The sequence below is a fragment of the Chenopodium quinoa genome, unplaced genomic scaffold, assembly GCF_001683475.1.
Source record: "Chenopodium quinoa cultivar QQ74 unplaced genomic scaffold, ASM168347v1, whole genome shotgun sequence".
NCBI classification, from domain to species: domain Eukaryota; kingdom Viridiplantae; phylum Streptophyta; class Magnoliopsida; order Caryophyllales; family Amaranthaceae; genus Chenopodium; species Chenopodium quinoa.
Window position 1 is genome coordinate 385,834 of NW_018743919.1, and position 11,771 is coordinate 397,604.

The 11,771-nt window shown below is 43.3% G+C and overlaps 1 protein-coding gene across 1 annotated transcript; it reads right to left on the reverse strand.

The window, feature by feature from the left end:
* Positions 1-10,993: 10,993 nt before the first annotated feature.
* LOC110687120 (23 kDa jasmonate-induced protein-like) lies at positions 10,994-11,365 on the reverse strand. Its single transcript, XM_021863738.1, has one exon. The coding sequence runs from the start codon at positions 11,363-11,365 to the stop codon at positions 10,994-10,996; it is 372 nt and encodes a 123-aa protein (XP_021719430.1).
* Positions 11,366-11,771: the final 406 nt, after the last annotated feature.

Below are 11,771 nucleotides of genomic sequence, written 5' to 3' on the forward strand. Positions count from 1 at the left end.
AAAAATGCGGGGGCAACCTATCAAAGGCTGGTGGATCAAGTTTTCGCCGACCAAAAGGGCCGAAACATGGAAGTCTATGTCGACGATTCGATCGTCAAAAGCAAAAAATCTGAGGACCATGTTAAAGACCTGGCTGAAACTTTCGCCACCTTAAGAAAGCATCAAATGAAGTTGAATCCGAAGAAGTGTGTCTTCGGCGTGAAGTCAGGGAAATTCCTTGGGTTCATAGTCAGCAAGAGGGGGATTGATGCCAATCCCTCCAAAGTCAAAGCAGCGCTCGACCTTCCTGAGCCGAAAACAAAGCGGGATGTTCAGCGGCTCACCGGAAGAATGGCAGCCCTGTCGAGGTTCATTTCCAGAGCTTCGGATAAGGGGTTACCTTTCTTCAAAGCCCTAAAACTCCCGAAAACAAAAGAGCTCGTTTGGGAGAAAGAGCAAAAAGAAGCCTTTAAACAGCTTCGGGAGCATCTGGCTCAACTCCCAACGCTGGCTAGCCCAGCAGAAGGAGAAACTTTGTACCTGTATGTGGTCGTTAGCCCGGCCACCATCAGTGCAGTACTGCTGAAGGAAGAAAGCAAAAGTCAGCAACCGATCTACTTTGTCAGTCATACACTGACGGATGCCGAGACTCGCTACCCTCTACTCGAGAAAGTCGCTTTTGCGGTAGTAGTAGCTGCTCGGAAGCTGAGGCCCTATTTTGATTGCCATCAGATAGTGGTCTTAACTGATCAGCCGTTGGAAAAAGTTCTCGGCAAAGTTGAAAAATCTGGTAGGCTAGCCAAGTGGGCTTTTGAGCTCACCGAATTCAGCATCAGCTACCGTCCGAGGGCTGCCATTAAGGCTCAAGCTCTAGCGGACTTCTTGGCGAATGCTCATACCAAGAAGCGCTAGATAATGAAAAGAAAGTCTGGACCGTGTTTACGGATGGATCTTCCACCGAAAATGGTTCGGGGGCAGGAGTAGTGATAACTTCTCCCGAAGGCAAATCCTTCGAATATGCACTAAAATTTTCTTTTAAGGCCTCGAACAACGAAGCCGAATATGAGGCAGCAATCGCTGGCCTAGAATTGTGCATCTCCCTGGAAGCCGATCATGTCTGCCTGAAAACAGACTCTCAGCTAGTTGCATATCAGATCAGCGGCAACTACGAGGCAAAAGAGCCCTCCATGATAGCTTATCTTGCCAAGATCAAATCAGTCATTGCAAAGCTGAAAACTTTTGAGGTTCAGCTGATCCCAAGGGGTCAGAATACTCAAGCCGATGCACTCTCCAAACTTGCCAGTTCAACTCTTACTGAGCTAAACAGATATGTATATGTGGAAGTGCGTCGAGAAAGAAGTGTCGAAGAAGCACCTGAAGTGTGCTGCGCTGGCCCAGAGCCTAGTTGGATGGACCCCATCCTAGCTTTCAAACTTCGGGGAGAGACTCCCGAAGATAGAGCTTTGGCCTCCAAGATGAAGAGAACCAGCTCAAGGTTCATTGTCTTCAGAGGGGAACTCCTGAAAAAGTCCTTCTCAGCCCCATTGCTGAAATGCGTGGGACCAATAGATGCAGATTATATCCTACGGGAGATTCACCTCGGCATCTGTGGGAACCACATCGGGGGAAGGACCTTAGCCCACAAGGCATTGAGGGCTGGATATTACTGGCCCACCATGATCGCAGATGCTAAGGAGCTGGTCTAGAAATGCGAAAAATGTCAAAAATACGCACCAGTTATCCACCAGCCAGCAAGGGATCTTCAGCCGATCCTTAATCTACTCCCGTTTGCCCAATGGGGACTGGATATACTAGGACCATTTCCAGAGGCTGTGTACCAGAAAAAATGGCTGATAGTTGGTGTTGACTATTTCAGTAAGTGGATCGAGGCCGAAGCAGCCTCGAACATTACAGAGCAAACTGTCAGAAAATTTATCTGGCAGAATATCATTACTCGTTTCGGTATCCCGAGAGTATTTGTCTTCGATCATGGGAGGCAATTTTATAACTTACCACTGAAGCGGTATACAGATCAGTTCGGCATCAAACTGGCATGTTCAGCGGTATGCCACCCGCAAAGTAACAGACAAGCCGAAGCTGCAAATAAACAGATCCTAAATGCCCTCAAAAAGAGGGTGGAAGATCAAAAGTCCAAGTGGCTAAAGGAGCTCCCTGGAACCCTTTGGTCCCTTCGGACAACTGAAAAAGAGGCAACGGGCTATTCACCTTTTGAACTGGTGTATGGTGCCGAAGCCGTTCTTCCAGTGGAAATTGGCTCTGAGAGCCTACGAGTGCACCACTTCTCGGCTGAGAATGAGCGACTGATGAAGGAATCTCTCGATTTCCTCGACGAAGTAAGAGACTCAGCCCGAGACAGAATGACTGCTTATAAGCAGAGAATCAGCAAATTTTACAACCGACGGGTCCATGCAAGGCCTCTTAAAATTGGAGACCTTGTCCTTCGGAATGCTGCTGCAGTTCAAAAAGGTCGAATCCATGGGAAACTCTCAGCTGCATGGGAAGGGCCCTATGAAATCTGTGGTGAGCTTCAGCCAGGGACATACCGACTTTGGCAGTTGGACGGAACTGAGTTGAAAAATCACTGGAACGCTGATGTACTGAAAAAATATCATGTGTAAACCCTTCGGGGCAGAACAATCTTTGTAAGTACATTTTGAATTAATGAAAGGCCTTGGAGCCACCATTTATATAAATATTTGCAACTTTTTATTCTTTCAAAGTTTTCTTGGTTCTATCTACTCTTCAAGGGTTTTTTATTCAGCCTCGTCTGAAACCTTCGCCTTCGGGTTACTGGGTTTCAGATTGCTGACAAAACTCGTCTTTTTAAAGAGCACTGGTCTTTCATCTGAAGTCAAACTTTAGTAAGACTTGTTCTCCAAAGGCATGAGTCCATGGACAATTCTGGAATATTGCCTTAACTGAGCCTTGTATTCCAGAAAGCCATTATCCGAAACATTGCCTTCAGTTGGCCCTGTGTTTCGGATATCCATTTTTTAAAGATAGACAGAAAATCAAGGATAACAACAACTGTTGGAAATTGTTTATTCAGCCTCGTCTGCAACCTTCGCCTTCAGGTAACTGGGTTTCAGATTGCTGACAAACTCGTCTTTTTAAAGAACTCTGGTCTTTCAGCTAAAGTCAAGCTTCAGTAAGATTTGTTCTCCAAAGGCATGAGTCCACGGACAAGTCTGGGATATTGCCTTAACTGAGCCTTGTATCCCAGAAAGCCATTATCCGAAGCATTGCCTTTAGTTGGCCCTGTGTTTCGGATACCCATTTTTAAGAAATAAAGAAATTGTTTATTCAGCTGAAGTCATACTTCAATTTCTGGGGGGGCAAGAGGCACTACCAGTGCAAGTTTACGTTCAGCAGAATTAAAGAAACAGTAAAGCATTCAAAGACAAAGCAGTTGAAGAAAGGGACGTCAAATTAATAATTCATGCTCAGAAATTGAGCTACAAGTTCAAATAAGTTAAATAACTATATCGGCAGCCGCCCACAAGCGGAAAATAACAGCTGCCGAAATACGTACAGAAGCAAAAAATAAACTGTTTGTACGACAAGGCAAGCTGAAGCAAAAAACAAACAAGGCAAAAATTCAGAAAGCGGCAAGTCTAAAGTTGAGCGCATGATGAACCGCAAGATTCTAAAGACGACTGCCTGAGTTCCTATGCTTCAGCCCGAGGATCAGACTGAATAGCGTTGTGGGGCCCCATGGTGGTCTCAGCCCCAGCAGCAGAAGAAGCAGGCTTTGCACTCTGCCGAGCCTTCCTTTCCCTCTGTTCAGCCTCCAACTCCATTCTCTCATCTTCTTCTTCGGCTTCCTCAGCCTTAAGGATTTCAGCTTCAATTGGAGTTGCATATTTCATATGAGGGTCTTCGGGATCCTGGACCCATTCAGCACATTTGGACCAGTCCAACTTCGGCTCAGCATGTAGGCAAACTCTTCGGCACACTCTGAACCCGTTTCTGAAACCCATTTCATACTCTTCCTGGGTATAGACACGGACTTTGAGTAGAGCCTCAGCATCAGCCAACTTCTTCTTTGTCTCCTCCAAGTCTTCCTTGGATTTCTTCAGCTCATCGGCGAGCTTGGAGGAGGAACCTTTTAGCTCATTCAGCTCCTGCTGAACTTGGGAAGCCTTTGTCTGAGCCTGGGCCACTTCTTCCTTTTTGACCATCAGCTGATCCTCAGCTTCTTGGAGCTTAGCTCTCTGAGCTTCAGCAGCAGCAGCAGCCTCTGAGAGTTGGACATTCCGGGCTTGGAGCATCTCTTCAGCAGCCATTCTACTGCCTTCAAGAGCTTCCAGCTTTTGCTGCACTTCAGCTTGTGCAGCAGCTCCTTCCTGGATTCGGCTCTCAATGGTAGCCTTGAACTTGGAGATGTCCACTCCCATGTGCTCTTGAAGGAATTTTTCCCCTTCCATCAGTGGGGGAAAAACTTCCTTCTCCATAGCGTCGCAGAAGGTCTTAAGGGCTTCAGCAGCTTTTTTCTCATATTCTTCACCCATCTGCTGCTTCTCTTCAGCTGCTGCTTGCTTCAGCTTAGCAAGCTTTAACTCCTCCTCAGCTACCTTTTTGTCGTGCTCGGCAGCGTCCACCCTATCTTGTAGGGTATCTATCAGCTCTACAGTGAGAGTCTGATTGTGCACGAACTGAAACAGGAGCACAAGTCAAACATAAAATATAATAATAATAATGATAACTGAAGCTGAATTGAAAAGGAGATAAAGGCAGGGAGAATCACCTGCATCATCAGCAGTTGGTTAGACCTGGCTGGGTCTGGAACTAATCTGCTGGATTCGCCCATCCCAGCAGTAGCCTTCAGCGACCAGATTTTTTCCCTGTCTACTTCGGACATGCCAGCAAAATCGCCGAAGTAGGCTGCAGCACCTTCTCGGTTCTGACCCCATATGAGGTCCCAGATGTGATCTGGGATTGGAAGTCGGGGGGCCGAGAAACCCATTTCCCCAGACTGCAGCGTCTGGAAGGAAGGGAAGGATGACGAGGGAGCTTCTTGAATCTTCGATGGCTCGGCATCCCCCTTCTTCTCAGAAGAGTCAATTATTATGACTTCTTCTTCTTCAGGTGTGAGGACGAAGGCCTCAACCTCTCTTGCAATGTCCGCCGTGAAACCCTCAGCACTGGGCATCACGGCATCCTCATTCCTGTGCTCAGCAGCACTCTCTTGAACTTCCTCTTGGACCCCTCCCTTAGGTTCGGGAGTTTTCTGATCCACCTCCATCTCGGGAGGTGGCGGAGGGGTCTTTGGAGGTGATTGAGGTGGTGGCCGGGGAACCCTCGGCGATCCATTGCCTTCCTCGGGTTCCCTTATTTCGACGCCGATGGTCATCGACCTCCGCTGAAAGTCATGCGGGCCGATGATGGCCATTCTTCGTCGCCTTTTCCGAAGCGACTGCTCGTCCATGTCTGAGTCTGAAGACTCTTCTTGTATCTGGTCTTCGGGACGAACAAGGGCTTTCCCTTCTCTATGTCTATTACTCTCTTCGGACTGTAAAAGACGGGGGAGGAAGAATGTGAGTACAAAAAAAAAAAAAAAAAAAACAGCAGACAAAACTAAGTCTAAAAGCTCACCGAGGTCTTCAGCAAAGCCTCGTCTTCTTCAGCCGCCCTAGCTGCAGCTTCTTCTTCAGCAGCCCTGAAGGACCCTTCTCCTCCTTCACAAGCTTCGATAACCCGTGCAACCTCTTCGGCCGTACACAGCTTCAGCTTCTTCGTCTAGCAGCTGAAACCAGGGATCTCTCTTCTTCCACCAAGGCTTCTGCCTCTGATACAGAGCAACAACCTCAATTTGGAAATGGGAAGAGTCTAGATGAACTTCCCTATGCCTCGGTTCAGTGATAGAGGGGGCCCGATCAGTTACAACTTGTTCTCGGTTGACGCCAAGACGAGCGTAGTTAATGCCAACATTGGTCTCGTCCCGCTCTAAAAAAGAAGAGGGAAAAGGTCAGTTCAGTTAGGTTGGCACAGCATAAAAGAGCGAAGTGAAAGAGGAAAAGAGATAATTAAAAGGCCTCGGCCCCAGCCGAAGAAGCTTACCATCCTTAAACTTTCGGTTGAGGCCGACAGCTGCTAGCATGTTCTCTTGGAAAACATAATGCGTATCGGGGAGCCAAGTCTCCGGGATATGCTGCATTCGGCCGCTGCCCCCCCCGGTTCGGCAGCTTGCCGAAGATGTTCTGTTGATTAAGGTTCGGATCTGGCCCGTTATCTTCAGGGGGACCTAAACTTCCCATGTCGGGATCAGGCTCAACAAGATACCGGGGAGCGCTGAAGACGCAAGGGTGGCTCGGGTCCGTGGGTGCCCTAACCCAAATCCATTGACCTCTCCAGTCCTTGTCTGAAGAGTCGTTCGGCCACATGGTTAGGTACGGGGGCCGAGACTCGATCCGGTACCACCCAGAACCGTGACTTCCGTGCCCACTTTGAATATTTGGCACTAGCCGATGAAGCTTTTTGAAGCAGTGCAGGTTCGACACATACCTGAAGAACTTGCAGACCCATAAGTATGTCATCACCCTTCGGATGCTAATGGGAGTTAGCTGACATAGGGAAATATTGTAATGGATCAGCAAGTCTCGGATGAATACATCCAAAGGGAACCTCAGCCCATACTGAAGTTGTCTTGTGTATACCCCCACATACCCCGGGGGTGGGCGATGGATTCTATCGGATGCCACGGGCATTCGGCACCAATACCCATCAGCTTCAAGGATGCCGTAATGCAACTCAATTTGTTCGGCAAACCGATACTGTTCGGCATTCTCCACCCACCATGAGTAGGGGCGGTTCTTTATCATTGCCGAAGCTACTTCGGCATCCTCCCACTCCGAAAACCCGGGAAGGATATCCCAAAGGACAGCGGGAACTTCATCGTCCCGCCCAGAAGCGCTCGGCCCCTCCGTTCTCTGAGGAGGAGCCGAAGAAATGGGAGTCGCCCTAATCCCTTCAACAGGGTCAGACTCTGCTCTTTGTCCATTCCAGGTCCCAATCCTGTTCCTGGGATCGGGAATTGGCCTTGCTCTTCTTGGAGCACGGGCTCTACCTCTAATTCCTCTCACCATTGATGAATTTCGAAGGAAAAAGTTGAAAAAAGGGGAAGGAGTTCAAATTCGAAGAAAAATAAACTAAAATCAAAGGAATTTACCTTAATCTGAAGCGAAAGTTGCCGATTTACGAATTGGTAGTGACGAGTCTCAGTTTCTAAGCCTAATGCTCGGGGAATTTGCGAAGTTTTGATGCGGGTTCTTGGGTTCTCTCGAGAATTCTGGGTTTGTGTTGGTGAATAAGTGAGGAGAGATGACGCGCCTCTAATTATATCTCCAGAAATGGGAATACGGGGAGTCCGCGTTTCAATTTCTCTTAAATACCCCACTAAGTAACCGTTAAACACACGACCCTGCGATTAAACCGCCCATTATCCGTCCAACTTCCACAATTATTCGCCTTAACTGTTGTTATCTCATTAATTACCGTTTAATTACGGTTTAAATTCAAATTTTTTGGATTAATTAAATCATTCACTTCCCTCCTTTTCTAATTAAATCAAACCCGACCCGTCATCCTTCCAAATCGGGTCTGGGGGGCAAGTTGTTTGGGTCCAATTTAGTTCAATTGGGCCTAGTCATTAAATGATCCAATTAAAAGCCCAAGGTCAAGGTTCAACTCTCCAACCGTGCTAAAGTCAAAGATCAGTCCTCAAGGCAAGTCAATTGGGCTAAGGCCCATCTTCTCCATATATGCAAAGGTATAAAAGCCATCAATATTACATTTGTACATTCATTCAAAAAAAAGCCTCAAGCAATTAATTCTCTTGCATAGTGTTCTCTTTCTACACACTGTACTGATTTTACCATCGGAGGGGCCTTCCTCGGCAACACCCCCGAGGCTAGTTTACGTGTGTTTACTGTGCAGGAAACCTTCGGCCCAACATCACTTGGACCGAATACAGTCTTCTCCGCTTCATCGGACCTTCGACAAGGTCCCATTGATTTCACCCGAAACAATAATTATTATACATCCGTTGTAAATTTGTCTTAAAATAATCTGATGTTACCCTAAAATGAATTAAAGTCATAACATGCCCCAATATTAGCATAATGTATAAAAGTCATCCAATAAAAGTAATTTGCTTTATTTGTAAAGTAATTCTTTTTAATAGACTAAAATTCAAATCTTAGTGATTAAAAGTAGGTATACTAACGTTATAAAACTTATCAGCTTGTCTAGTCTATTTAAGGAGTACATTGAAATCATATGATGTTTAAACTTACTTAAAAAAAACAAATAGTTAGGCCCTGTTCTTTTGAGCTCAGAAGCTCAAAAGAACAAGGTCTACTTTAATATTGTTCAATGAACAGTACTACTACTTCTTAGACCTGATCAAGTTCGACCCGACCCGATTTTGGGTGGGTTTTGGACAGTTTTTTTTGGCCCGACCCGATTTTATAAAATTGGACGGGCTTGCAAAATCAATTTTATGCAATTTTAGTTATTTTTGGCCCGGCCCAATAAGCCCGCACGACTCGGTTATTTTGGACGGGTTGGACACATATATTTCGGCCCGAGGAATGGGCTCATTTTTTTGACCTCGGTCCAACCCGCCCATTGATTATCTCTACTATTACTATAAACTAGTGTATATAAAAGTTATAGTTTACCAAGTATTTATACGTTATTCAATTTATTTTAGCAAAGATATGGAGTAGAAGTTTAGATAATTCAATTTTAAATAATAATTCTTCCGTTCTAAATTAGTGACACATTTCTATATAAAAATTGTCAATGCAAAATATAATCGAAGATATCTTCAATTATATTGTTGTAAAAATACTAAAAATTAAATTCATTCAGTACACATTGAAATGAAATCTAACAAAATATCACTTAACTATGTTTATTCATATCTTTAAATCATGAATGTTAGTAAATTAAAGTCATCATTATGCAAAAATATTCATCTTTATAAATAAAATTCAAACATTGGGTCCTTAGTTAATGACAGAATTTCAAGTATCCAACGTTATTAGTTAAACATTAAAACTTCAAAAATTATGATTACCTTGTTGTTGGCGGCCCTAATGGACCTATAATCTGATGCTTTATTATTAGACCAAGATATAAGCCAGTGTCGTCGTTGCCTGCATACGCAACAGCGGCAGTAAGAGCACTACTAATAACTCGACCCGATTCTTTGGAATGCACAAAGACACCCCATCGTCCATTCTAAATAATAATGGGCAAAGGCGTTTCGCCGATGTCTCCATTCCATATATGGTACTCAAACAACCTTATAGGATCACCCGTTGCATTGTATTATTTTCGGTTCCATTGCGATAGACTTGGCTACTTACACAAGTTTCTTATCATTATGCAATTAAAATTACTGTATTATTTTCTTTTCTTGGGGAAGGCTAAGGACAAATGATGTGAAAGGGCTTTGATTTTAAATTTTGAGTACTACCCCTTGAAACTTTATTCAATTAAACTAGTTCAATCAACCTATCCAAATTAAAGTCATGTATTAGCTAGTTGATAATCCACAATATTATAACAAGTCATTTTGTTGAGACTGAATTAAAAGATTTTGTTACATATTATACACGAATGAAAAAGGAAGCTAATGAATGAAAGCAAAAGAACAAGGTGGGTGAATAATGAATATATTATAAAGAACAAAAAAAAATGAAGGTACTCGGTTGTCAATATAAACCTGATTCGTTCTAATAGTCTAATTGACATATAATTTCTTATTAAAACCTAACCTGTTATTGATTTATGACGGTTCGTGGTAATTGTTAGGCTCGATCGTTAATACGAAGAAGGTAAAAGTGTCAAATGTATCAAGTACATGATAGGCCTAACAGAAAAAGCAACCCTCGACGTTTATGACAAAAAGTCATTGGAGCAACAATCTACTACGGAGTACTGCTCATTATTCCACACGACCATACCAAATTAAACCAAAGTAAGGCACAAAAAGCCTAACTTAAAAGCAAGTCTTTGTGAGACATAGGAATTTGGAAATTTAAGTTACTCTTAGATCATGTCTAGGGCGGATAATGTAAAGTCACAAAATAGTTCATTAGTCTCCTATTGCTACATTATCAAATAAATTTTGCTTGTAAATCTAACGCTTCTGATAAAGTCAATGTTGCTTCCATTGCAGAGATTTTCTCACCCCCAGTTGAAACACCTATCCCTCCCTCATTATACTTCGACCATTGGAGTCGAGTAAGTCGAAAACTGCCCATTCACCTTTATTCCCATACTCATCTTTACAATGAATTAATGAGTAGACCTGCAAATCAAAACAGAAGACTTTACTAGGTAATCTGAAGACTTTACTAGGTGATTGCAATGAATTAATTAGTTATTTAACGTTCCGGGCACTTGTTTTTAGCAAGATCCGTAAGTTTATTCAACTAAATAAGGTGAAATGAATAGAGCGTGACATGTGTAATCAATTAATTAATTTTAGCGAGCTAAACTTATTTTTAGCTAGCAAAAAATAGGGCAACACATGAAGCTTCAAACAGGCAAATATATTACAATTAAAAAGGAACAAATAATAATTTCATGATATTTGAAGTTTATGAATACCTTGTTGTAGCTTTTTGCTGCGTTGTTAGACCAAGATATGACCCAGTAACGTAGCTCCTCATTATTGATCATGCCAGAATATATGTTAGAGGTCCATTTCAACCAAAAGCTTAAGCTGATGGTTGAGGCCCAGGAATACGTTTTATACTCTATTACGCCCCCTCACACGAGAGTCCATTGGGCTAGAAGTGTGGATGCAGCATGGGCCCTCCTCATACCCAGCGCTTGATATTCCACTTGAAAGTGCGATGTAGAGGAGATTCGAACCCATGACCTTTGTGTCGCGTTGGCTCCGATACCATGTTAGAGGACCATTTCAACCAAAAGCTTAAGTTGATGGTTGAGGCCCAGGAATACGTTTTATACTCTATCAATACACAAGGGCACCAACAGAACTTGCTTGATACCTATCTCCGATGTGTACGAACACGTCCCGTTGCCCGTTTAGAAGTATAGTAGGGAAAGGTGATTCGCCGAGGTGTCCAACCTTATTTTTGTACCTTTCCAATGTTATAGGACATCCAGTTGCATTGTGAATCATACATTTGGTGGCAGCGCTACTACCACAACGATCAACCAGATTAGTGGCGAAGTTGTGAGCACTCACATCCTTACCATCAGTGTTCTTCATACACATTGCTGCCTTAGCTCGGTCCTTTTGGGTCAGAGTTTTCTTGTCTTGGTATTCCTTCATCCCTTTCAATGTTTCCTTTGTGATGGGAACTCCAAATACGTTTGCCATTCTGCGAATCCTAGCAAAATTATTCAAAATTTAGGATTTAAATTATATGTATGCAGTATTATGTACTTCTATTCGAATTGTTTAAGCATCATACGCAGTCACATTGAGAATTATATATGTAAACATGCATCTAGTAAGTTTACAAAGTTTAAAACACCAATAAAAATTACACACATCCTTGATTACAAGCTATACAGTACAATTTAGAAGAAAGTTGCAATGGGACAATTATTTTTGAGGATGGAAGAGTAAGAATTAGAATAACATTTGTAACATCTGTATACGTACAAAAGTCTAACAAGATCTTCGTCTATAAATTTTCTTGAGTAAAAATCCATCCATTTGAACACAAGAAATAGTATGTGGACAGTGAACAATTACACACATTCTGCATACATAAAAGATT